General features: G+C 36.1%; 1 protein-coding gene across 32 annotated transcripts in view; it reads right to left on the bottom strand.

Annotated features, from left to right (window-relative positions):
- KIDINS220 (kinase D interacting substrate 220) overlaps positions 1 to 27,233 on the bottom strand; it is a 117,590-nt gene that overhangs the window by 31,588 nt on the left and 58,769 nt on the right. For all 32 annotated transcript variants that reach the window (XR_011426622.1, XR_011426621.1, XM_070236722.1 and 29 more), the window contains exon 22: positions 24,644 to 24,806. Coding sequence is in view for 30 of the 32 variants with exons in the window: in XM_070236722.1 (XP_070092823.1) it covers positions 24,644 to 24,806 (163 nt within the window). In the remaining 2 variants the exon portion in view is untranslated. The remainder of the gene's footprint in view (positions 1 to 24,643; positions 24,807 to 27,233) is intronic.

The raw sequence follows: 27,233 nt of genomic DNA, 5'->3' as shown, positions 1-27,233 counted from the left end.
AGAAAGCAGATAAAGGGTTCCCTGTGAAGTCAGGGATGTGGGAGAGAAAGGAAACAGGGAGGGATTCCCGAGGAATAGGAGGAAACTTCTAGAAGTGACAGATATGTCCACTCTTCTCATGGTGGTGATGAATTTGTGGGTACATGTGTATATCAAAACTTGTGGAATTGTGCAACTGAAATAGCACAGTTTATTGTATGTTGATTATACCTCACAAAGCTGCTTTAAAATCACTGTATATTCGGAGATATCTTCAAAACACTCAATTCCCAGTTAGTCAAGAATACTAACTGTTAGATTATAGTGGGTACAGTTTCAGAAGAGCAGAAAGATTTTCATGCCCTTCAAAAAGTGAAATGGGATCTTACTGTAATATTAGTTACAGCTATATTATTTCTTTGGGACTAGCACTTTACTGGTCAGACCAAATACTTGGCTAATAGCCAAATAGTAAAAGCCATCTAAGGGAAAATCCAGAGAGCAAAATTAACAAACAAGAAAAGAACAGGGTAGGGTGCTGGTGAGAAAAGAAGGACAGCAATTTTGTCTTAATGAATTTCGGGAAGTCCCTTTTATGGACTCACACACACTTGTATGAAATAGAAAAGCCCTCCCAAATCGGATTACTTCTTAACAAACTAAAATGGTATTCAAACTGATTACTAAATATATCTAAAATGAAATGGAAAACTTGGAGAATGGCTGCACAAAATCATTTGCACAAGTGGCCAAAATAGAGCTTAAACAGTTAAAAAGGTAGTTCATCTATTTCAGGAGCTTAACATAAAATTCTAAGAGAAGCTAGAAAGATTTAGATAAAAACACACAGCTGACAAGTCACATGAAACAAATTAACTGAATTTTAATGCCAGCTCTGCTTAAGCTTGAATGTGAACAGTGTTCTCAATATGAGGAACAATACCGCTGTTCACAAGCCAACAGTCTACTGCTGGTTTCCAGATTGAAGTCTCTATTTTAACCTTTTGAGCTCAATACATTAAACTCTTCTACTGAAAGAGATATTTATGTAAATGATAATCTTTTGGCAGTGGGCCACCAAAATCATATGTGCCTTTATTTTTCAGATATTTTCCCAAAGGTTAGTATTTAAAGAATTTAAGTAACTTCACTTTTCAATTAAGAGTGAATTTAAATTTCCACTATTATGAATCATGTGAATTAAAGTTGCCAGCATTAAATGGCCCACAGAAAGCATTATAAAACCTCAGGCATCAACGAGCTCCCACCAAGTTTAAATGCAACTTCCTTCTCGGCTACCATTCTAGCAGTACCTATCAGTGCCAACAGCAACCTAAGTTAAAAGCATTTTCATTACAAATGACAGTGTTTTATAGAAGGTCCATATTAATTCCTTGGCAGAAACTACATAAGCCAATTCATATCACTTCAATTCAAAATGAGGTGTTAAATTATGTGGAACAAAAGTTTTATTTTAAATCAAAATATAAACAGGTTCTAAGAGCATAATTTATGAAGAAGCCATTATTTATCATACTTTATCTAAAAGTAGCTGCCTAATAATGTCATTATTTAATCATAAGAGGTTAAAAATTAAGACAAATTAAAAAAAAACAACAGAGAAAACTCTTAACTGCCTCAGGATTTTATTACCTTGAAACATAAATTTAACTGCTAGCAGACTCTCAAATACTTTGCATCAATGAACGCCCATTTATTAAATACTCTCCATGCACACAGCCCTTTTGAGATTCTGGGAGACAGATGGAACACACAGACAAAAAACAGCCACTAGCATTGTAGCCAAAGGGTCAGAAACAAAAGATAAACCGAAATCCATTGTTAAGCCCACTACTGTGTGTGGAAAGACGACCAAAAACCTGGACGTCTTAGGAGCTAGGAGAAGCTCTCCCCTCCCGTCTTAACCCAGTTAATACCTACTCATCCCTTGTCCCTCAGCTCAATTCCCCCTCTTCAGGGAAGTCTTCCCTGAGACCAAGTCTCCTCCTCTATTACAAGCCATCATAGCATATATACTTTCTTGTACACCACATTATCACAATTGGAATTTTATATTCATTAGTGGAATTATTTTATCAAAGTCTATCTCCCCCTCAAGACTGTAAATTCCACTAAAGCTGGGAACAAGTTTGGGTTTGTTTACCATTGTATCTCCAGTGTCTACAGCATACAGCAGAATACTGTCACATCACTTTTGCTTAATAAATATTTGTAGAGTGAATAAACTACACAGAAAAATGTATTGTTCCCAAAGAACTCTATTCCTTTAAAAAGATTTTTCACCTTAATTATCTTTTTTGATATTGAAAAAGCCTTGTGCTTGGGAAAGAATAAGTTGACCCATTTTGAGTTAATTTTTGTACACAGTGTGAGACAGGGGTCCAACTTCATTTCTTTTCTATGTGAAAATCCAGTTGTCCCAGCACCATCTGTTGAAAAGGCTAGTCTCTCCCCCATTGAATGGACTTGGCACCTCTGTCAAAGCTCAAACGGCCACAGATGTATGGGCTTATTTCTGGACTCTCAATTCTATTCCATTGGTCTATATTTCTAGCTTTATGCCAGTACCACATTGTTTTGATTACTGCAACTTTGTAATAAGTTTTGAAATCAAGAAGTGTGAGTCCTCCAACTTTATTCTTTTTCAAGATAGTTTTGGCTATTTGGGTTCCCTTCCAATTTCATATGAATTTTAGGATTTAGGTTTCTATTTCTGCATAAAAGGCTATTGGAATCTGGGTAGGGACTGCACTGAATCTGCAGATCACTTTTGGTAATATCAACATCTTAATATTTAGGTTTCCTATCCATGAACATGGGTTATCTTTCCATTTATTTTGATCTTTAATTTAGCAATGTTTTGTAGTTCTCAGAGTATAAGTCTTTAACTTCCTGAGTTAAATTTATTCCTGGATATTTTATTCTTTTAGATGCTATCATAAATAGAACTACTTTCTTAATTTCCTTTCAGATTGTTCATTACAGGTATACGGAAACAACTGATTTTTTTATGTTGATCTGTATCTTGGAAATTTGCTGAATTTGTTTATTAACTATAGTAGCTTTCTTGTGCATTCTTTCGGATTTTCTATATATATATAGGATCATGTCATTTGTGGTTAGAGTTTTACTTCTTCCTTACCAATTTGGATCCTTTTATTTCCATCTCTTGTCTAATTGCACAGGCCAGAACTTCCAGTATAATGTTGAACAGCAGTGAAAGTGGGTGTCTTAGTCAACTGGGGCTGCTATAACAGAATACCATAGAGTGGATGGCTTAACTGACATTTATTTCTCACAGTTCTGGAGGCTGGAAGTCTGCAATCAGGGTACCAGCATGGTGGGGTTATGATAACCTTCTCCCTGATTTGCAGGTAGCTCTCTGGTCTCTTCTTACACGGACACTAATCCCATGATGAGGACTCTACCCTTATGAGCTCATCCAAACCTACCCACCTCCTGAAGGCCCCACCTCCAAATACCATAACATTGGTGGGTAGGGCTTCAACATATAAACTTTGGGAGAACACATTCAGCCCACAGCAGCAGGCATGCTCGTCTTGTCCCTGTCTTAAGGGAGAAGCTTGCAGTCTTTCACCATTGAGAATGATGGGAGCTGTGGGTTTTTCATAATTGCCCTTTACCATGTTGAGTAAGCTCCCTTCTATTCCTAGTATTCTGAGAGTTTTTAACATGAAAGGGTGTTAGATTTTGTCAAATGCCTTCTCTGCATCCCATGAGTATTCTCTTACAATCCTTTTTATTTCTGTAAGGTTGGTAGTAATGTCCCCACTTTCTGATTTTACTTATTTGTGAGTTCTCTTTATTTCCTTTGTCAGTTTAGTGAAAGGTTTCTCAATGTTGTAGATCTTTTCAAAGAAACAACTTTTGGTTTCATCAGTTCTCACTGTTCTTATTCTATTCTCTATTTTATTGATCTCCCCTCTAAGCTTATTTCTGTTCTTTTGCGAGCTTTAAAGCTTTTTAAAACTTGCTCCTCTATCTAGTTCCTCAAGGTGTAAAGTTAGACTATTAATTTAAGATCTTTGTCCTTTTTTTAATGTAGGCATTTACAGTTATAAATTTCCCTCTGGACACTGCCTTTGCTGCATCCCATAAGTTTTAACCACCCCTAAGATTCTTATAAAAGTACCTTAATAAAGATTCCACTGGGGGCCGGCCCCGTAGCCAAGTGGTTAAGTTCTCGAGCTCCGCTTCGGTGGCCCAAGGTTTTGCCAGTTCAGATCCTGGGAGCACACATGGCACCACTCATGGGGCCTTGTTGAGGTGGCATCCCACATGCCACAGCTAGAAGGACCCACAACTAAAAGTATACAACTATCTAGTGGGGGGACTTGGGGAGAAAAAGAAAAAGAAATGATTGGCAAGTTGTTAGCTCAGGTGCCAATCTTTAGGGAAGAAAACAAAGATTCCACTATTTACCTTTCATCTTATGTTGGAAAGAACATTAACCTAGGGGATCAGAAAAATAAGTAATTTCCTTACTATAGCTAAAGTAACATAAGCTAAAACCGTCCACATGCAGAAGGTTGTGTTGAGTGCAAAACAACACTCAATGGAGCAAATAACTTTTTAGGAAAGAAAACAAACAGGCACCTGCATGTGGTGGTCAGAGCTGATTCTCAAGACAACAGTCCCCATGGTGTCAGGTGTCCTCACCAATACCTACTTTTCAAAACCTACAAAAGTCATGTTGCATTTTATAGGCATCCTATTCATTAACTACACTAGAAAACTACAAAGCACTTGTATACATGGCACACTGAATGGATCAACGTGCCAAACCTTCAGGTTTCCTTGTTTCTGGTTTCAAGTATTTAGTGTATTTGACTTTATGTGTCAGAGGATGCTCTAATTAGGGTTAAATAATGCAAACCATAAAAGCACTTGTGTAAGTTGCCACGGAAATCATTGTCAGAGCTAAACACTGTTATTCTTTTACTTACTGGAAGAGCTTACTACATGTTTTTTAAAAATTATTTCCCACTGAGGGTGTATATTTCCAAGATGATCTACTTGGCTAAAACATTAGGGCCCAAGATTACTTTTTTATACTAATGGAGGAAATATGTAGGCATGAAATTCAAAGGATAAAAAACGTTCAATATGCAAACTCAGCAGACTATCAGACACACAATTTGCATATCTGCAGCTGGGCTTCAGCAAGGCTTCACCTGGGCAGCACAGGATATGACCTTGGTGGCAGAGATCCCACTACATCCAGGACCTCACATGACATAGCCCCTTCTTTTCCAAGTTATGTTCACACTTCTGGGTTATAAGTCAGGGCTGCTGGCAATATCGTGTTCATATGTTTCAGCTGTTCTTCCTTCTTGTTTTGAACCTGAGTAACAACTACGGTCAGAAACTGAAAAACGAGCTAGAACTAGAAACAATAGGAGGAAAATTTTATGACCATAAAAATCTCATTAAGTTAAAAAAACAAAAAAAAGCCTTGAATTACCTTGACACGGAAACACTTACACTCCAAAAGAAAGGAGACTTAGGGAATCTCCAGGGATGATTCGATCTGTCAGCGTGTCAACTGACTAGGAAACTTAGTGTAACCGAGGTCTGGGGGCAAAATAACCTCCCTTTGAAGCTATTATATAAACATACCAAATATTTACATGTTAGATGCTTCCCATTAAACGCAGTTTTGATAAAGGCAGTGATTTCTAGGAATACAATGCCTGCATGAAATGCAATTTGGCTATATTCTAAAACAAAAGAACAGAGTATTTACTGCAATGACTTTCCCTAAATCCAGACTTGATGATCTCAGATAACTTCGAATAAGGCTATAATGTTTGACAATCAAAAGCAATGAGATTAATTGTTTAAAGGCTAGGTTACTTGTTAACTGTGTATGACTTGGCACAAGTCATTTAACCTCTTTAGACTTTACTTTCCTTATTTCAACGGGGCTGAAGTAGATTTCTAAGATCCTGTCTAGGACCCTGTAGATGCTTCCCATGCTCCCGCCATGGGGAAACGCTCTCTCTCAAAGCAATGAAGGAAGCAGCGGCCTAACGCAGAGATGTCCCTTCCACGTCCAGGCTGCCTTGGACTTGGTGTAAAGACGGCACACGGAGCATAACTTCACTTGGCTTTAAGGGTGCCATTTCAGTAACTACAGAGATGCGAAAGGACCAACAAACAGGGAGGGTAAAACAGGAAAGCTCAAACAGCTATCTGCTTAGGTGCAACTACAATACCGATAAGGCCTTCATTCATGTGTGTTATCTAACAGATTCTGAGTAAGTATATATTTAAAAGTTATAAAGAATTGAGAGGGAAATAAAAAAAGAACTAATATTTGTTGAATATCTACTGCCTGTCATCCTCTGAGCCAGGTATTTAACCTAGTTTATCTAATTTTTATCACCCAACATTCCATGAGGTATTATTTGCATTGTTTTTCAAAGACTTTTTTATTTTTCCTTCTTCTCCCCAAGTCCCCCCAGTACATAGCTGCAAATTTTAGTTGCAGGTCCTTCTAGCAGTGGCATGTGGGACTCCGCCTCAGCATAGCTCGATAAGCGGTGCCATGTCCGCGCCCAGGATCCGAACCGGCGAAACCCTGGGCCACTGAAGCAGAGCTCTCAAACTTAACCACTCGGCCACAGGGCCAGCCCCTATTATTTCCATTTTTAAAATTCCATGAGGCTCAGAGAGGTCAAGCAACTGGCCTGACACCACCCCAGATGTAAGTGGCAGAGCTGGAACCGTGTGTGCATGATGTAAAAGCCTGTACCCTGCTCACTGCACCAGTTCAAACTGGGTGCCACAGACACAGCTCAAAATTCTTAATGATTTGCATGTTTTTAACACCTTAAAAATATAATAAAATAGAATGCTGTTACATATTAACTTTTAACACACTGAGGAAAATCAACAAATAAGCCTGTGTTACCAGGTCATTCTGGTTTTTTGTTCATATGTTCTTGTTTTGAACATGAACAATAACTATGGTCATAAAATAAAGTTATCTCCTCCATCTTCATGTGCATATTTAATTACTTCATTGTTTTTTTTTAATCCAGAGCAGCCCTTTTCTGTTCACAAAATTGTGCAAGCAAGTACACTACTCCACCCTATGTGCCTGAGCACAGAATGTTAGAAAATTAGAAATTTCCAGTTAGAAAACCACAGTAATAATTCATGACATGACCCAGTTGATAGGACCTTGTAAGAGAAGTAGCACCCAACACTTCACCCAGTCATAAGAAAAGTGAGCAATGCAAAGATTATACTATTTGTGATTCACCTACGAAGTAAAATTCCCAATTCATCTTTCAAGTTTCTGGATCAGATTAATTGAAAACATCCTGCCATTGCAAAGCAATTTTAAAAATTGGTAACATCTGCATCTATTTAGGATTTAGAATTTTCTTGATATTATATTACCAAAATTAAGTACAGAAACAAATGGCTGTTTAAGCTAATGCAGGATTGCAACAATCATCCACATTTCAATTTTAATATTCTTCAGAACAGCTCGTTTTTCTAACTGAATTTATTAGGAAATGTTATAATTTTAATCAATTACTTTATATTCATTCTGCTTTACTTATTAGCATTCTGTATAAGATTTAATTTACAAAAAAGGTTTCCACCAGGGGAAAAAAGCCTGAAAAACTGTGTCCCACAGCATGACGCCTACCCAGATACTACCACGCAAGTGATCAGACAGGAGCAATTCAGATGACAAAACAATAATTTCAAGCTAGGGTCATAGAGAAGACTTCGGGAAAGAGGCTAAGAGAGGCAAAATAATTCATAACTGACTCGATACGAAAATAGTATCTATCAAAAAAAGCAAAGTCCGTTGTTTTATATTGAGTTTATACTATATTAAAAAATACTCTGATGACAGTACATGAGATCCAATTTTCATAGCTGTTTGAGGAACACTAATAATATTGTGAGGTGCTAGCAAGTGATGAGATGTTCACGTTATTGTTGCCTTTAAGAAATCTTAAAAAGTGTTACATTAATCATATACAGGAAGCAAATGTTTTGCAATAAAACTCAATGACAGGCAGAGAGAGAATGGAGGCTATGAACTCAAAGTCTGCCTATCAATACGCCTCAGATTAAAGAAAAACCTTTATTACACAAGTTAAAGACTTAATGCTTAATAAGTATAGAACCCAAATTGTACAATGTTTAGGATTTAATATTTTTAAAGCTAAATACAAATCTGCAAGCAGAAAATTTTTTTTTAAACTCCTCTTGTTTTCATACCCACCCTTTTCCCAAAAGTTAATTTAAAAGAATTTTAGGAGAAAAAGGTACTACCAAACTTAATAAAAACTACACCATATGATCAGACACCATCTACTTGCCTAGACCATAGTTATCAGCACTTACAAATGTCCTGTGGAGCCATTTTTTAAAAAAATAGTTATGAAAATTGAACTTCAGAGTTTAAAATATTCATTAAACTCAGTGTTTTCCTTGTTTTTGTGCTATGGAAAGGGGGAAGCAAAATGCATTACATCTTATTTTTTGGCTGACTCGGCTCATAATGTTTCTAGGGAAAATACTCCCATCTTGTGGACTTCTTGGATATTGCTACAGTAACCACTTACAGCGTGCTTTCAAATCGGCACTTCACTTTATCTAAGGCTTTGAGTCAGCCAGCTTTTTCAAGATTGGCACCTGCGCCAACATCTGTTGCTGATCTTTTCTTCTTCTTCTTCTCCCCAAAGCCCCCCAGTACGTAGCTGTATATTCTAGTTGTAGATCCTTTTAGTTGTGCTACGTGGGAAGCTGCCTCAACATGGCCTCATGAGCGGTGCCATGTCTGTGCCCAGGATCCAAACCGGCAAAACCCTGGGCCACCAAAGTGGGGCGCACGAACTTAACCCCTCGGCCATGGGCTCAGCCCCTAGCTAGCATTTTTGTTGTATATTACTCTTGTTTATTCTCATATTTTGAAGAGTCTAAAATATATTTTGATTTGAAATTCTGAAATCACAAACCTCTGTTGGAAAAATAACTTCAGGAAAAAAACTGATCTCTGCCTGATCGCTAAAGACACATTTATTTTTTTGGCAAATTTGAATCCTTCAATAATAAGGTTTTAACATAAACATGCATAATACTCTTACTATATTATAAAATAAACTGTAAACCTACATAAGGTAATATTTTTTGTGTTACATATTAAAACATATATTTTAGAGAAACTGATTTTGTTATTTCTGTTTTCAAATAGCCTTAGTTAATATACTTAAGTTTCTCATGCTGAAGTTAAAAACACAAGTTTGGAACATTTAAAATTCTTTCTTTGTTCTCAATCAACATAAAATATTGAAAATGGCATCATGAGTTTAAATGAGAAAAAAATTTAAAATCAATTTTATCCTATTAAAAGCAAGAGAAAAGCTAGTGCAAAGTCTACCTAGAAAAAAATTACAACCACTTAGCGCACCTAAAAATGGTATAAAGGCTTAAATAAACAGATGCACGAGTCGCATAAGTGCTAAATATCACAACCGGTCTTTTTTAAGCTTTCCATACAAAACCTACTGCAGTTACTAGACACAATTAGAATTGAATGAAGCAATTTATTTGGGATTTTACATACGTTGGTAAGAAGTTTGCATTTTTTTAATAAAAAAGACAAATTCAATCCTCTGGAAAAATTTCTATCTGCTGTACATAACAAATGGTTCTAAAATATTTATCTGAAAATAAATAAAAATATCTGGAAATTAAAATAAAATCAGTTCAGTTCTGTATGTCTAATATCTGAGACCTACTGCCTCAGTGCGCAGTTACAGACCAATTCCTGACTTCCAGAAACAGGCCTGGGGAAGCTCCGACAGCTACAGCTGTGTGATCTTAGGTACCTCCTATTCCTTGCCTCCCAGAGTCACGGGTATTAAACGAGATAATCTAGGTAAAGTGCCTGATCCAATGCGTGGCATCTGTTGAGGGCTCAAGCAATATTAGCTAGTACTTTTATCAGTATGTGCCCAGTACACAATAAACTCTATAATATTTGTTTAATGAATGAACACAATCGAAATGTTTAGCATAACAAAAATGGGGTCCAGCTAAGTCACAAGGCCTTTTTAAACAATATTGACATAGCCTGTAAGTAGAAACTGAAGTGGGAGGGGCCTGTCTAAAGAGTGGCAATAGGAAGCAACTCCAAACTATGGCATTCACAAAAGGATTATAAATGTAGAAAACCCTAGAAATGTGAAATGCCTATGAAAACATTGCTTTGATTTTAGTACCACCTGACAAAGGCAGAGACTACTCAGTGTTAGCTGAAATACGTAATCACCATTCATTCAGTGTTTTGAGCATGAGAACTTCCTACGCGCCTGACCCAGGGATACCCTGGTATAACACAGTGGTTTTTCTATAACACCACTGGCATAACACCAGTGTCTAATACGAGTGTATGACATATAATACCAGTGTAAGGAAACATTTTACCCACATTTAGAACCAAACAAGGAAGTGCCTGTATGGGTAGTATTCTTTTCAAGATAAAACGTGGCTTCTCATTTACCACCCTCCCCCAATCCATGCTTGCCTCAATCCAAATGTCATCATCACATTCTATTCGTTCAGAAATACCCACTACTGCCTACCCTAGGCCAAGAACATCTAGAAGTAAGGAATTCAACAAGGTTTAAGGAAGTTACAATCCATGGAGTTGACAGTCTAGTTCAGGAAACAAATATTAAAGAAATAGCAATACAAATATTTACAAAAGGGTAACTATGATAAGTGCTATGAAGGAACATACCAGATTATAATGAACACATCTAATAAAATCTTGGAGAATGGGGTATGCCTGGTTACAAAAGGTGTCTTCCTGAGGTAGTGGCATTTAAGATGAGACCAGAAGAATGAGGCAGGAGAGGGGAGGATGTGCCAGAAAGAAAGCAGGTGGAAAGGTGAAAAGCAAGAGGGAGAAGGCATGAGAAGGGGATGGAGAGCCATGTTAAGATTGTTTGGGACTCCAGATAAACCCGATTCCTATATACAGAATTTTGGCCAATTATTTTTCTTTATCCTGAGAGATCAATCTGATAGGCAATGACCATGATTTCCATCTTATACTGCTCATAAATCAAAGTCACTATTACTCTAGAAGCAACTCATTAGTTGCTCTCTATACCTATCAGTCCTCAATGCTTTGGAAACCAACTTTCATTCACTCTCAACCAGGGGTTTAAATGTAGGGGATAGGGGAAAGGCCATGTAGCTGGCAAATCCAAGGGAAAGAAGGCAATTTAAAAAATGATTCAAGAAGTAGGCTTATAAACCCATATTTTATTAGAAAATAAAGAATAAAGTGATCTTAAGAAACAAGAAACTATTACAACAGGAGACACACAGGAAAATGAGTCATATAAATTCTTGCAGATGCTTAGAATAACTAGTTTTCTTTCAGTACACTGCAACAAGACTATAGATGATATTATTCATTTCTTAGCTTTCTCATATTCATGGAGTGCTACTAGGTGCCATTCTCTATCACTCATTCATCTTTACTGTGGGATCACCACCTACTTTCTACTTTCTGCACAACTTTTCATTTACCCTAATTTTTCCACCCAGATTCACTCTTATCCCCTTCCCAGCATGAGGTTCTCAAAATAAGCTCTCTTTGGCCATCAGGGTTCTCTAACTCAGGCCAAGTTACATTGATATGACCAAACAATAGGCACCTGAGAGCATACAGGGTATGGATATAATGTTTTCAAGACCCTGCAAGAGAGCTCCATTTTCCTGAGGGTAAACCCAAAGTCCTTACAAGGGTCCTCCAAAAGCTGTCCATGACCCCTTCTCCCCTGACCTCCCTGACCTCATCTCTTATCTCTAGCCCCTCACTAAATGCCCTCTAGCCACACCAGATCCCTTGTTGTTGTTGTTCCCTGAACAGTCCAGGCACTCTCTGGCCTTAGGATCTTAGTCCAAACTGTTCCCTCTGCCTAGAGATGCTCTCCCTAGATATCTGCTTGGCTAATTCTCTGACCTCCTTCAAGAAGTCTTCACTCAACAGATCCCCGCTCAACGAGGACTATCCTAAGCCTCTTATGTAACATGGCACCTACCCTACTCCTCCTCTCCCTAACTTTGTTCTACTTCTTATTTTTTTCATAGCATTTGTCACTTTTTAACATGCTATATAGTTATGTATGACAGACATTGTCTGTTACCCACCACTCTCTGCTACAGTAAGCTCCTCAGAGCAGAGAGCTGTGTCTGTTTGGTTCACAGATATATCCAAGCTTGGAGAATGGTGCCTGGTCCACCAGAGGTGCTCATAAATGAATGAATTCTAAGCTTTCTCCTATTAACTTCTCTCTGGGTGTTGCTACAAGTCTGGTAGCAACAATAAAACAAAGAAGTAGCAAAATATATAAACAGATAAACTCAAAAAACAGTCAAACATATCTAGTTTAACATGTTTCATTTTTTTCCCAAAAAACAAAAGTAGGCATGATTTTTGCAGGTACATCGAAACAAACTAAAAAATTCTGCCCTTCACTTTTGTTTATCTTTAGGAACCCGAATTTTCCAACTAATTCCACAAAGACAATGAATAAAAATAAACAATGCACAACCAGAAATGCATGTTTAATTGTCAACATTACATCTGATTACAGGCATCTTTGTTCATGGTCTGAAGGCTCGATTTTCACATTAAACCTGATAATATACCACTGCTATTTATTTCTATCCAGATAAAATGTGATTTCTATTTTAGATTATATTTGCTTCTTTTCAACACAAACCTGCTTAGTTTCCTCTCCTATATGGAGAATTATCCCATGATTTTGCAAAGAATTAGATCAGGCTATCTTTTAAAAAAGATAAAGATAGTGATAAAATGTTGAACCCCTGAATAAAGTATTTACCTTATATATATATTAAGGGCAAGTGTTGTTTTAGGAATAAAGATGGAAGCAATAATTATACACAAGGTACTAATTTAATAAATGTTGAATGATGACAACACCAACACCTATAAAGAAGTCACATCATATCAAGAAGATAGAATTTCATTAAGATTCTAAACTACATACAAAAAACACCAAAACAGCATGCATGAAACAGTGTTTGGAATAGACATTGACAGTACCTCAAAACCTAAATTGAGAGAAAAATCAACAGTACAAAGGATGTACTGTATACTGCAAAGGAGATGAAACAACTTCTTCACAAATCTAAACTAACTAGTGATCAATTTTTCGTGCTATTCAAATTCATAACTTAAGTCCACATGCAAAAGAAACAAGCCTGTGCATAATCTGGGCCACCTGAGGGGGGCGGGGGGCAATTAATAATCACCCAGAACAAGGACAGAGAAAGGAGGTTAGTGAGAGCTAAGAGAGGCATGAGATAACTAGAAGTGATCAAATTAAGCTTCCAAAAACTTTGGCTGAATATCAGGAAGGAATATCGTAAGATACGATGTTTTATTATGAAAAATGTCTTAAGTACAGAAATACCCCTACTAAAATAAAGATACTGAATTTAATATAAATGTTATAAATTAGATGTCTATAGTGTCTTATTCAGCAAATAGCTATTTCAATGAAATGGAAAATGGCTACCACTCTGAGGCTTTCTCAAAACTTAATCAATTGTCTCAAAAAATCAAAATAGAGTACCAAAATAAATTGTGGCATTATCCTCATCACAAAACTATCCTGACCGTGTCATCCTGAGTAAAAGATTGCTTGAGCAGTGTCAAAACAGAAATTTAAAACATTATCTTCATGAAAACTATTTAAATTGATCTTTTAAAAGCCTCTATCATTGCTTAAAATACTTACTGAAAAATACCAGAAATAAAGTTTTACACTAAAATATTTCAATGGTTATCTAAAACACTGTAATAAAAAGTAGACAGAAAATCTTTATCTACAGTTTTTATTTTATTCTCTTTCTTCTTACTAAATGTATGTTAACCCAAAAAAACGCCTCAAATGATCTAGACAAAAGCTTTTAGCTCAACACATAATTGCAAGAAAATTACAATAATTGTACCAATTAAAATAATCTTGAATGAACAGTATGTCATCTTAATGTTCCAATGGTCTATAGAGGGATCTACTTAATTAGCTGAAATTGCTTTCCAGCGTTAGTATCAAATGTCATTTGTTAAAAGTTGAACAATTTAGAAAATAATTTAACAAAGCAATTTTACCAAACACTAAGAACCAACATTTTCTTTTTCAGCTGAATAAAGCAAGCAGATGTATCATCAAATTGCTATAAAAATAAATGAGGCTTTTTATGTATTAAAAAATTTTACTACTAGCGTTAAAAATACTATTTTCTGATTGTTTTTACCAAATCAGATTTCTTTAATAAAATAAATGAATATCAATTATATACTGCTGCTTTTTGTCTGCGGTAAATAAAACTTTTTATTATTCAAATGACAAGCAATAGCATCAAAGAACTCAACTATGGTTAACTAGAAACAGTCATCTAAATTATTCTAACATCTTCCACTATATGATCTTTCAATATGTTGATCCAATTGTCTGTGTATAGTTTTCCATTCCAAATCATCTTAAATTTAATTGTCAATATTTTACTGAATTCTCAAAGATTCTTATTACATTGTCTTTTTCTCTTCCTTAGACTAGCTACAAAACACTCTTTGTAAGTATTTGTAAGCACACAAATCACCCTGAATCCAACCCATTCATGGATGGCAGGGCCACCAAGTGCTCAAGTCTAAAATAACGGATTAATTTAATACCAAAATAAAGTTCTCATAACCTCATTATACCTCCAATATATAATACTCTATATTTGCTTGAACAAAATAAAATATTCTCCCTACAAAAATTCACTCCAAGTTATTTTTATTATCTGATGAAAAATATCCCCTCAAAAACATTTCTTTGGCAAATGTTCTATTTCATAAACAGGGTGAAAAGATTACTATTATCTTCAAACTATGGGTGGTATATATTCTTGTTTGTAAGATATAATTTACTAAAAATGGAAATTTTTGAAAATTTCCTTGAACATTAGGAAGTTGTATAGCTTGAGGCTCAAATTTGGAAATTTAGAGTGAAAGTTTTAAAAGGTCAAGCAATTCTCTATCAGCAAAGAATAGCAGTTTTAGCCTGAAAAGTTTTCTATCATCCAGAAGCAATGTTTTAGCCTGATATTGATAAAATTTGTTAATTGGTTAACTGTTTGAGCCATCACATTTTTCACTTTCCTCCACTTGTTTCGAATGTGTATCTTTACCTTCAATCAGAATTTAAGTTCCTCAACACTCAAGTATTTAAGGACAAAAGATATGTTGTGTGTCATATACCCTCTAACGGTTTAGAAAAAAATGTGTGTGTGTGTATACTGAAAGAGAGAAAGCATGGGAAACAGTGCAAGTGCAAATGATAAAGCAATCGATGTAAAATCTTAACAATGAGTACATTGGTGTTCTTTGTACTATTCTCATTCTTGCAACTTTTTCATAAGTTTGAATCTATTTTTACATAGAAAACAATTTAATTAAAAAGATGTAAGTTCCTCAAGGGCATGAGATGCTCTTTATATTTGTCTCTTAATGAATCCCTCCTGGGCTAGACCCTGCAACACATCAAAGCATAAAGGACAACTATATAAGCCTTGACCCACAGTAAAAACTCACACAGAATACATGTTAACTGAAGGAAAGTCACTAGAATGGACAAACAAAAATCAAGAGAAGCCATTAGGTCTCTAACATCTACTCATCTTGGTTTCTTTAAGAGGAATTAAGATTTCAGGAAGATGTTATATTCAAATGACAATATCTAAAATGAGATCAAATTGCTCCTCATGCTTTTTGTATCTTTTCTTTTCTTCCCACCATCCTGCAAAAAATTAAATAGAAGACTCCCAAAACTATTACTACCTAATTTAAAGTACTGCCCAACGATAAGGCCAAAGCTCAGTTTCACACAAACGTGCTCAGCATTTTCTATCTAGTTTAACAACATACAGGAATAAAAAATTTTCTGCAAAGAAATTAGACACTATGAATTTTTTAAAAATATTTACGATTTTGCCTAAAAACTGACTAACCTAAGAGTTGCAGATTCTAATCATACTTGACCTAATTGAAGGACAGTCCATCTTAGCTCCTACAGGATCTGAAGTGGCTAACTTGACTTCTTGGCATTTTTACATTTCAGTTCTTAAGACACTAATGAACACTGCATCTTCTGCATCTACTTGCTCCATACCTTTTAGTGGTACCGGCTGATTTTAATATTAAAATCAATCAGTCAAGTGTGGTTTGTGATTCATCCTGCCACCATGAAACAAAACAGTGTTTGTTTGTTTGTTTTTTTAAAAAAAAAGCTTTCAACTGAAAGCTATCACTCTAAGAACAGGAACAGACAAGAATGCCCACTTTCACCACTCTTATTTAACATAGTATTGGAACTCCTAACCAGAGCAATCAGGCAAGAAAAAGAAATGAGGGATCCAAACTGGAAAGGAAGAAGTGAAACGGTTACTATTTGCAGAGGACATGATTTTATACATAGAAAGCCCTAAAGAATACATTAAAAAACTTGTAGAAATAATAAATGAACATGGTAAAGTTGCAGGATACAAAATCAACATACAAAAATCAGTTGCATTTCTATATATTAACAACAAAGTAGCAGAAAGAGAAATTAAGAATACAATCCCATTTACAATTGAAACAAAAAGAATAAAATTCCTAGGAACAAATTTAATCAAAGAGGTGAAAGACCTATACAGTGAAAACTATAACAGTGTCAAAAGAAATCGAAGAAGACACAAAGAAATGGAAAGATATTCCATGCTCTTGGATTGGAAAGAATTAACATACTTAAAATGTCCATACTACCTAAAGCAATCTACAGATTCAGTGCAATTCTGATCAAAGTTCCAACAACATTTTTCAGAGAAATAGAATAAAGAATCATAAAATTTATATGGAACAACAAAAGACTCTGAATAGCCAAAGGAATCCTGAGGAAAAAGAACAAAGCTGGAGGTATCACACTCCTTGATATCAAAACAAAGCTACAGTAATCAAAACAGCATGGTACTGGCACAAAAACAGACACACAGATCAATGGAACAGGACCCAGAGCCCAGAAATAAAGCCACACATCTGCGGATGGACAATTTTCGACAAGGGAGCCAAGAATATACAATCAAAAAGGAAAGTCTCTTCAATAAATGGTGCTGGGAAAACTGGACAGCCACATGCAACAGAATGAAAGTAGACCATTATCTCACACAACACACAGAAGTTAACTCAAAATGGATTAAAGACTTGAATGCAAGACCTGAAACCATGAAACTTCTAGAAGAAAACATAGGCAGTACACTCTTCAACATCGGTCTTAGCAGCATATTTTCAAGTACCATGTCTGACTGGGCAAGGGAAACAATAGAAAAAATAAACCAGTAGGACTACATCAAACTAAAAAGCTTCTACACAGCAAAGGAAACCATCAACAAAATGAAAAGACAACCTAACAATGGGAGAAGATATTTGCAAACCATGTATCCAATGAGGGGTTAATATCCAAAACATATAACGAACTCATATATCTCAACAACAACAAAAAATAACAACCCAATCAAAAAATGGGCAAAAGATCTGAATATTTTTCCAAAGAAGATATACAGATGGCCAACAGACACATGAAAAGATGTTCAATAGCACTAATTAAAGGGAAATGCAAATCAAAACTACAATGAGATATCACCTCACTTCCATTGGAATGGCTATAATTAACAAGACAGGAAATAAGTGTTTGAGAGGACGTGGAGAGAAGGGAACTCTCATACACTGCTGGTGGGAGTGCCAACTATGGAAAACAGCATGGAGATGCCTCAAAAAATTAACAATAGAACTACCATACGATACAGCAGCTATTCCACTGCTGGGTATTTATCCAAAGAACATGAAAACACGAATGTGTAAAGATATATGTAGCCCTATGTTTACCATGGCATTATTCACAGTAGCCAAGACCTCAAAGCAACCTAGGCGCCCATCAAGGGACGAATGGATAAAGAAGATGTGGTATATGTACACAATGGGATACTATTCAGCCATAAGAAATGATGACATCTGGCCATTTGTGACAACATGGATGGAGGGTATTAGGCTAAGCGAAATAAGTCAGAGGGAGAAAGTCAAATACCCTATGATCTCACTCATAAATAGAAGATAAAAACAACAAACACATAGAGACAGAGATCGGATTGGTGGTTACCAGAGGGGAAGGGGAGAGGGAGGAGGGCGAAAGGGGTGATTAGGCACATGCGTATCATGATGCATTGCAATTGGTCTTTGGGTGGTGAACATGAGGTAGTCTACACAGAAATCAAAATATGATGATGTACACCCAAAATTTATATATATAATGTTATAAACCAATGTTACCGCAATAAAAAAAAAAAGCTTTCAATAGAACTATGTATGTAAACATAATGATTTTCAATTACTTGCGGCATGTGTGTAAAGGTTACTGAAATCATTTGAGTGTACTAAGGGGTATAGCTCTTAGATTCATTTAATTTAAACTATGTCCTTAAGTAAAAATGCTAACAAAGCAACAAATATTTACTGAACAACTACTATGGAGACCAAAAGAAATGGAAGGAGGGAAAATTTTTAATAAGAACTAGGTACTTCACATTTGTATCCCTCTTCTCTTTTTATTTGCTCAAATCATAGCATTTTCACCCTATATTTTACTTACTTATGTCTCTTCTACTGTTTTAAAATTTCTTTTTAAATTTTCAACTCACAGAAAAGTTGAACGACTAGGAGAACAAACACCAAAATATACCTCAACTAGATTCACAAACTGTTAACATCTTGATACACCTGCTCTCTCCTCTCCTATATACATGTGTATGTATGTGTGTGTATATATATAAACAAACACACATATAACATATACACCCAGATAGATACACATATATACATACATATATCTACACATATACATATACTTTTCTTTTGCCAAACCATCTGAAAGTGTATTTCACACTTAAATACTTCAGCATGAATTTCCCAAAAAAACCATTACCATACCTAAGGAAATGAACATTAATCCAAAAACTCAAATTCCTCAGTTGCTCCCCAAACGTCCTTCAGTGCTCTATTTTCCTTCTGATACAGATTCCAGTCACAGTTCACACAATACATTTGTCTGTTGGGTCTCTTTAGTCTCCCCCAGAGGCCAATACGGAATCCAAGCCAGCTGTCTTGTGGAATGGTCCACATTCTGGATTTGTCTGGCTCTTTCCTCATGATTAGAATCCTAGTAAAACACTTCTGGCAACAATGCCACATAGGTGATGTGGTACCTTCTAGTGCATTTTATCTAGAGGCATATGATGCTGTGCATCCAATTAATGATGCCAGGCTTGACTGTTTGATTAAGCATGTGGTGACAGCTAGATCTCTCCACTGTAAGGACTTCTCCTCTTCGTAATCATAAGTAACCTGAGGAGTGATATTTTGAGACCATGTGAGCATCTTGTCCTCCAACCACCTATCCCCAATGTTTCTTGGAACCACTGATGATGCTTGCCTGAATCAACTATTATATTGGGGGTGAAAAAAACGGTGATTTTTCTATTTCACTCATTCTTTCTACATTTATTAGCTGGCATTTTCCTATAATTTAAAAAGAAACAACTAATCTTTTTTTCCTCTCTTCTAAGTATTACTATGGACTCGTGAATTTTTCTTTGATATGTTATAATCCATTACTACCATTTTTCTTTGTGATGCTCAAACGGGCCCAAATTGGAAAGGTGCTCCTTCAAGCTAGGTCCTGTGCTCTTCTGTCCAGACTCCACTGCATTTGAACACTTCCTTCCATACTTTCTGGCACAACAATGCAGGCTCCCCTTGAGCTTTCCCTGCCTTATACCTGGAATTAGACCCTCCTCCAAGGAGTCCCAGTACTGGAAACCAAGATCCAGGCTCCAGGTGTGCTCACCATTTTGAGGTGTTTTTGCTTCTAGGCCCTTTTGATGGACAGAGCTAAGAAAAATCTCATTAAAAATTATGAGTTAATACTTACTATCTCCAAATCCAATCTAATACCATAGTGTTCTTCCTCAATTTCTCCCATTCAATATTTATATCTCCCCTTTCCCATGGGAAAACACTGGTTCCCAAAAATATCTATTTATTCATTTACTCTATCCTACGATACACTCAAAAGGATTTCAGAAGTATAATAACAATACTATTACCAACAAACCTATTAAATTCAAGATTTCTCTGCAGTTAATTTTGTCCTCAGAATATATTCTACTAAGAATAGAGTCGGAGTACTGAGCTCAAAGGTGCTTGAATTAAGTATTTTCTCTGTGTGGTTATGTTACCAAGTTCATGTACAGTTAGGATCTTTTACTTCTGTCTGTATTCAATATTAGGGTTTGCTTTTTTTCATCTTCTTAAATTTTATTTTTCGAATATGACTTGCAAGTCAAACTATATAAAAATGTATATTCCGAGATGTCTTATTTCCCATCTAAGCATCTTCTATAGGTAAACATTTCCATAAGTTTCTGGTTTATCATTCCCGTGGGTTTGCTTTACATTTTTATGAAAAAAAAAATGTACATATTTATATATGAATGTTCTTATTCCTCCTCCTTTTTTTTTTTAAAGATTTTATTTTTTCCTTTTTCTCCCCAAAGCCCCCTGGTACATAGTTGTATACTTTTAGTTTGTGGGTCCTTCTAGTTGTGGCATGTGGGATGCCACCTTAGCATGGCCTGATGAGCGCTGCCATGTCCGTGCCCAGGATCCAAACCAGCGAAACCCTGGGCCACAAAGCAGAGAAGGCAGACTTAACCACTCGGCCCTGGGGCCAGCCCCTCCTCCTTCTTTCTACAGAAACAGCAGAATGTTATATACTCTTTTGCGCTTTGCATTTTTCACTTAATAATATATCCTGGAATTCCTCCATATCAAATGACAGTTTTTCCTCATTCTTTTCTACAGCTACAAAATACTCTATTATCATGGATATGCCACAATTTATTCAACCAATGCTCCTATAAGTGTGCACTGAGTTATGTTGCTACAGATAATGTCACAATAAAGAATCTGTAAAGTACTGTTTTGTATTCATGCAAGCGTATGCTCAAAAGAAATTTCTGTAAGTGGGATTGTTGGATCAAAAAGTAAATACATATGTACTTGTTCATCATTACATCTCCATCTAGAAGCAGGACCTGCAAATAGTAGACACTTAGTAAATTTTTGTTTGATTGAACTTAAATATGAATATTTTTGAGTGATTTAAAAAGCTTTTCTTTATTTTCACATCTCTCCTGCTTCTATCTCCTAGGAACACAGATTTTCTCTCACCACTTCCTACCCTCTTCACAGAACATGCAGGGGGCCCAGGGCCAGGACTCCAAGCAGGTAGCCTTTGAAACGTGACAACTGATCAACATTTCTGTAATCCTGAGACATAGTATACTTCTAAGCCTTCTATTCAATTAAAGGAAGGTAAAGAGACTGACTTGAGTCCTTTCTATACCCAAACCAAAGACTGACATGGACTATTTACTCTATTAAAAGATAGACAGACAGACAGATAGATAGATATGGGGGAAAAAAGGAAAACTGAAAAAGGTGATAACTATTTAAAAAGAGAAAACTAATGTTTTTATGGAGGCAAAGAAAAATTGTAGAAAAAATAATATAGCAACATCTGCTTAATAAGTTAGTTGTTTTTGGACTAAAGACAATTTATATTAAACATCTTATATATTAAATACTAAATAGAATATTACTATCTTATAATATTCTAGAAAGACATGGGGAACACAAAAATGTAAAAACTTCCAACATTTAATTTCATCCTAAAATTTCAATTTCTTAAGCACTTCAGACAATGCCAGAGCTTAAGGAAACCCAGATGAAAGCACCCTGTCATGAAAGGCAGCACAGTACACTCAGCGCAGCGACTCTGGAGCCAGACTGCCTCACTTCAAACCCCAACTCTACCATTTATTGGCTGTAAGACTTTCAGCAAGAGCCTTACCTTCCCGGGGCTTCAACTTTCTCGTGTGTAAAATGAGAATAATAGTACCTACTACCTCACAGATTGTGAGAATAAAAGGAGTTAAAATGTGAAGTGTTTAGAACAGTGACCAGGACATCAGTAGTTGATGGAGTCTGAAAGAGCTGGATTGAAACAGCTCTGCTACTTAAGAGCTGAGTGACTTTAGAAAGTCACTTAAACTTTCTGAACCACAATGTCCCTTGTTAACAACATGGACCATTCTAACCACCTGACTGACCTTCATAAAGGTTCATGAGTACTAAGGCACCTCGCAGAGAACCCGACAGTGAGGAAGAAAGGTTGGTGATACGTATGCCAAAGGGGCAAATGCTAACGCTGAGCACTTCCCCTCCTTACACAAGGACGCTTGAGAGACAACCAGCTCTCCTGTTCCCACATTTTCACATTTCTTGAAACCAAATGTTACTCTAGAAACAGTACCAATTCAGAGAGACTCTTAAGAATCCAGTTCATAGTTCCTAAATGAAAGCTTATCCTTTTCTCTGACATCTGTTTATTTACACACAAAGAATAACTACCATTTCTCAAGGATAAGGATTACCTGTCCACGCTAATTAGGGCTTTATGTAAAAATACACCATGTGAAAAATAAAGACCATTATATAGGTATGAATTATTATTAAGAAGTTGAAACTTTTAAAAGGTTAACTTTTAACTGTTTAATAATAACTGTGCTCATCTAGCAAACATTCATAATCACACAGCACCTTGTTGTGACACAAACGTTTATTCATGAAATAAACCAATATTTTACTACACAATTGAGGGAAAAACCAACCATGTATCTCACAAGATGATTCCTAAAGTACCAAAGAGCAGACGCAATTTAGTCCACTGCTCTCCAGGCCTATGGCAATTCTGTGTCACTGGCACCCACTGCAACGCCTACTTGACAGAACACACCCAGTGTAAACTGGTTGAGTTCACCATAAATTGAACTGCAAAACTGAGAGGAGCTCAAATCTGCAGGCTAATACTACAACCATCCTCTATAATTCTAAAACTAGTTATTCACCTAAAAAAATATTAAATAAAATATATACACAAAAAATGGGGTTGGAAAGTAAGGAAAATCATAGGCTGACAACACTCAAAGAAAGATTATTTGAAATTTAAAAGTTTTAATATACGAATTATTCACTAAATGCTATCAGTTTTAATATTTTACTTACATGTTCAAAATAATACTTTCAATTATACCAAAGTTTCATAAAATTGTTTGCATAGTTTCCTTGTATTATCTTTTTTCTAACAATTTATTTAGAGTAGCAACTGAAAACCATGAAGGTATTAAGTGTTCTGGTAAACAAAAAGGATTATAATTTTATGTGTGAATTTGACAAGAAATTGGTAACTCTTAAAACTTTATATACTCGACATGTCACTGAGCCTTAACTGCATGTCTTTTTTTTGGGGGGGGAGGATTAGCCCTGAGCTAACATCTGCTGCCAATCCTCCTATTTTTGCTGAGGAAGGCTGGCCCTCAGCTAATATCCATGCCCATTTTCCTCTATATGTGGGATGCCTACCACAGCATGGCTTGCCAAACAGTGCCATGTCCGCACCCAGGATCCAAACCAGCAAACCCCGGGCTGCCGAAGCGGAACATGCACACTTAACCACTGCGCCAACACGCCAGCCCTTCTTTTTTTTTAAATGTGCAATCCTCACAATGACCGTTTTTTTTTAAGATTGGCACCTGAGCTAAAATCTGTCGCCAATCTTCTTTTTTTTTTCCTTCCATCTTCTCCCCAAAGCTCCCCTGTACATAGTTGTATACTCTAGTTGGAGGTCCTTCTAGTTGCGGCATGTGGGATGCCACCTCAGCATGGCCTGATAAGCAGCGCCATGTCTGCACCCAGGATCCAAACCAGCAAAACCCTGGGCACCAAAGTGGAGCGTGCAAACTTAACCGCTCAGCCACCGGGCCAGCCCTAACTGCATGTCTTTCAAGAAAAAATTTAATCATTTCTTTACTAGAAGTAGAAATTTTAAAAGTACTTCAAATAACTGACAATAAAAATTCCTTTATTGTTTAATGTAAAGAAAGTTTTCTAGCCAGTATTCACAGTTCCCAAGATCCTCCTGCACCTCCTGTGAAAATACCTGCACTAATGATTTAGAAAACATAACCTCGTTAATATTCCAGGAAGACACACTAAAAAATAAAATGGAAACAATGTTTTAAGGTTTGCATCTCATGGATATAAATACACAAAGCCAAGAGGACTATTAATTAAACATTTTTTTATCTTATAGGTTACACTGACAAAGGAATATATCCAAAAAAGCTGTAAACTTTACATGACGGGACATACACTTGTGCTAATACAACAAAATTATAATGGGATTCACGAGAGTGATTAATTGAATCCAAAAGTGTACATATTATACATACTATTTTCTACTTATTTTGCTTTAAATGTATTAAGTTTTTTCTGAAAAGTCAACTCAATCTAAGATAAAGTTAAATTTTTTTTAAAAAGTTAAATATAAAGAGGTCAAAGTACCTTTCGTAGATAGTTTTTAATGTCATTTGGTCTGGAATACCTTCAGTCTCTTCCAAATATAATATGAGCCATGAAGTTCGGTATGGCCACTGCTCAGTAAGGTTGATCCAGCTAGCGAGCCTGTCCCAGTTGAAACTAATCTGGTTGGCTCTGAGTAATCGCCCTTTAGGGAATACAAAAACATTTTTAAATTAATAGATGTATAATGTTATGTTAAGCAAAACATTCAGTATACTTACAAATGATCTAACTTTAAATCTCTGAAATTTGCCATTTAGTTTACTACAAATTCAAACCTAGTATTTATATGGCTTCTATAATCCAAAGAGCTATCCTGGAAAGCTTCTAGAGCTTAAACACAATTCTGTTTAATTCCAAAGTAATTTTTTTGTGTGATTTGCCACTAGTGCTATACACTGCTTTGACCACATAAATTCAGGCAAAAATCTTTCAGAACTGTGTGTCAGACAGTCTCAATTCTGCCCATAATCATACAACAGAACACCAATGCACCCACGATGGGCCCCATCCTCTACAGCACCATCTAAGAAACTATGGATAAATCCAAATATGCTGGTCCTTTCTTGTTTTATTGTGGGTCAAGGTGCAAGCCCATATACTTTCATTTTTAGGTAGTAAGGGCGGCCTATGTAAGTACCTGCCAAGTGAGCTGTAATGTCTCTCTAAAATTTGTTTACATATTTTTTTAAAATCCTGTCTATCCATGGGGTTTTTGGAAGACTCCAATTCAGTGTTCTACCACGGGGCATGCCGACACGTGGACAGCTGCAATCAAACACTCAGAACAGATGCTTTGCTTCACTGCTTCATCAATTTTCCCTTGATTTCACCGGAATTCCAAACTGCTTATATTATCCCTTTTTAACTTTAAACACTGTCAGTTTTACCTCATCATTATCAGTTTAGTTTATATCCAGATCATGATAACGATTTGTTTTGGTCCCAATATGAATGATCCTCTTCCTTCTACTGACAGATACAGATATATAACCTTGCCCTCCAATTCTCCCCATATCTCCAGACTCTCACTTCCTCAGTGAATCTGCTTACATATGAAAACTACATTATCATCACTGGATTCTTGGTTCCCTGGAAAGTGGGACCTGGTCTGGTAGATCAATGACAGAGTCTCTACCTTCAGTCCAAGTGAGCTACAGTCACAAGCACTTGAGAGCTACAAAAATGCACTACAGTATCACAATTATTGTACACTAATGCTGGGGATAAAATGCTTAACAAAATAGATATGGTCCATGAGGCTTACACTCCAGTGGGGCAGATGAATAAATCAAACAAAAAGCATTAAATGAATTAATCACAAATTGTGATGAGCAGGCAGAGCTCTACTCTCAGTAGAATGTAAATAGGTTGACAGAGAACTAAAAGTTAAAAAAAACTAGGCAACTAGAAGTAAGGCATTAAAAAGTGCTTGCCAAACTGACGTTATACTTCTTGAACTTTTAAAGATGAAAAAACTGGTGAAAAACTTTTAGAACTGAATTGAGATATAGGTTACAACAATATAAGTACTAATTTTCATCCCATAATGATTGGACTTGACCTCCCAAATAATAACCTGTGGGAAGGCAGTGAAGATTTCAAATCTAACTATGTTTGCTTCATTGAGCTTTTGAAACTCACTCATTCAGTCGGGTACTGGTGACAGACATCAAAGACTCACTCCTCACCCTCAAAGAGCTCAAGAGTGCACGAGCAGAGACGGTAAATGGAAACCAATACAACACTATGAGATAAGACTGCACCAGAGACAGACACGCAGTGCTGTGAGAAAACACAGAAAGCACACCAAACCCAGACACAGCACTTAGCGGAAGATTTCCTAAGAAGGCAGCCAGTAGACCCGAGCTCTGCGGGATGAGCAGGACTCAGTCTGGTGAAGGAGGGCTGAGGCAAGGGAAGGGAAGAGAGTTAGGATACTCAAACAAAGGGGACAGCAAATGCAAAGTCATGAATTCATGAAACTGGTAGATAGAGAGAGTCAGAAAACTATTTTAACAGTATGAGTGAATAAAAATGATGTAAGTGTTCTAACTATTCTAGCATATAATAGTTAATAATAAAGCAGGAGCAAGAAAAAATTTTGCCCTGAATGTGTCTACTTTTAAATTTTATCCTTCAAACAACCCATTAAAACAAATTTTAAATGAAGCACATTTGATAAAATGAAGCACAATTTTTAAGTAGGAAAGCACTTAACTAAATACCCACCAATATTTTATCTACTAAAATCCCAAATTACTGCTGACATTAGTCCCATCTCTTTTATGATTTTCCTAAGAGTAGCAACTATTTCCACAGTGTTCAACAGATAATATCATGTATTTTTACATATAAGGGAATGGGAGCTACTAGAAATTAATTAACATGCTCAGGGCTCAAACCCAAATCTTTTGCCTTCAGATTCTATCCAAATAAAATATATTCCGCTATATACATCTAACTAATGTTACCTAGTTAATTGAAAAATTTATCATGAAAAATATCAAAAATCCATTAAAATAAAAAAATTTAAATCCGTAAGTTATTTTTCAACATAACACTTTGATAT

The sequence above is a fragment of the Equus caballus genome, chromosome 15 (assembly GCF_041296265.1).
Source record: "Equus caballus isolate H_3958 breed thoroughbred chromosome 15, TB-T2T, whole genome shotgun sequence".
Classification (NCBI taxonomy): Eukaryota; Metazoa; Chordata; class Mammalia; order Perissodactyla; family Equidae; genus Equus; species Equus caballus.
This window is presented reverse-complemented; position numbering and strand designations above follow the sequence as displayed.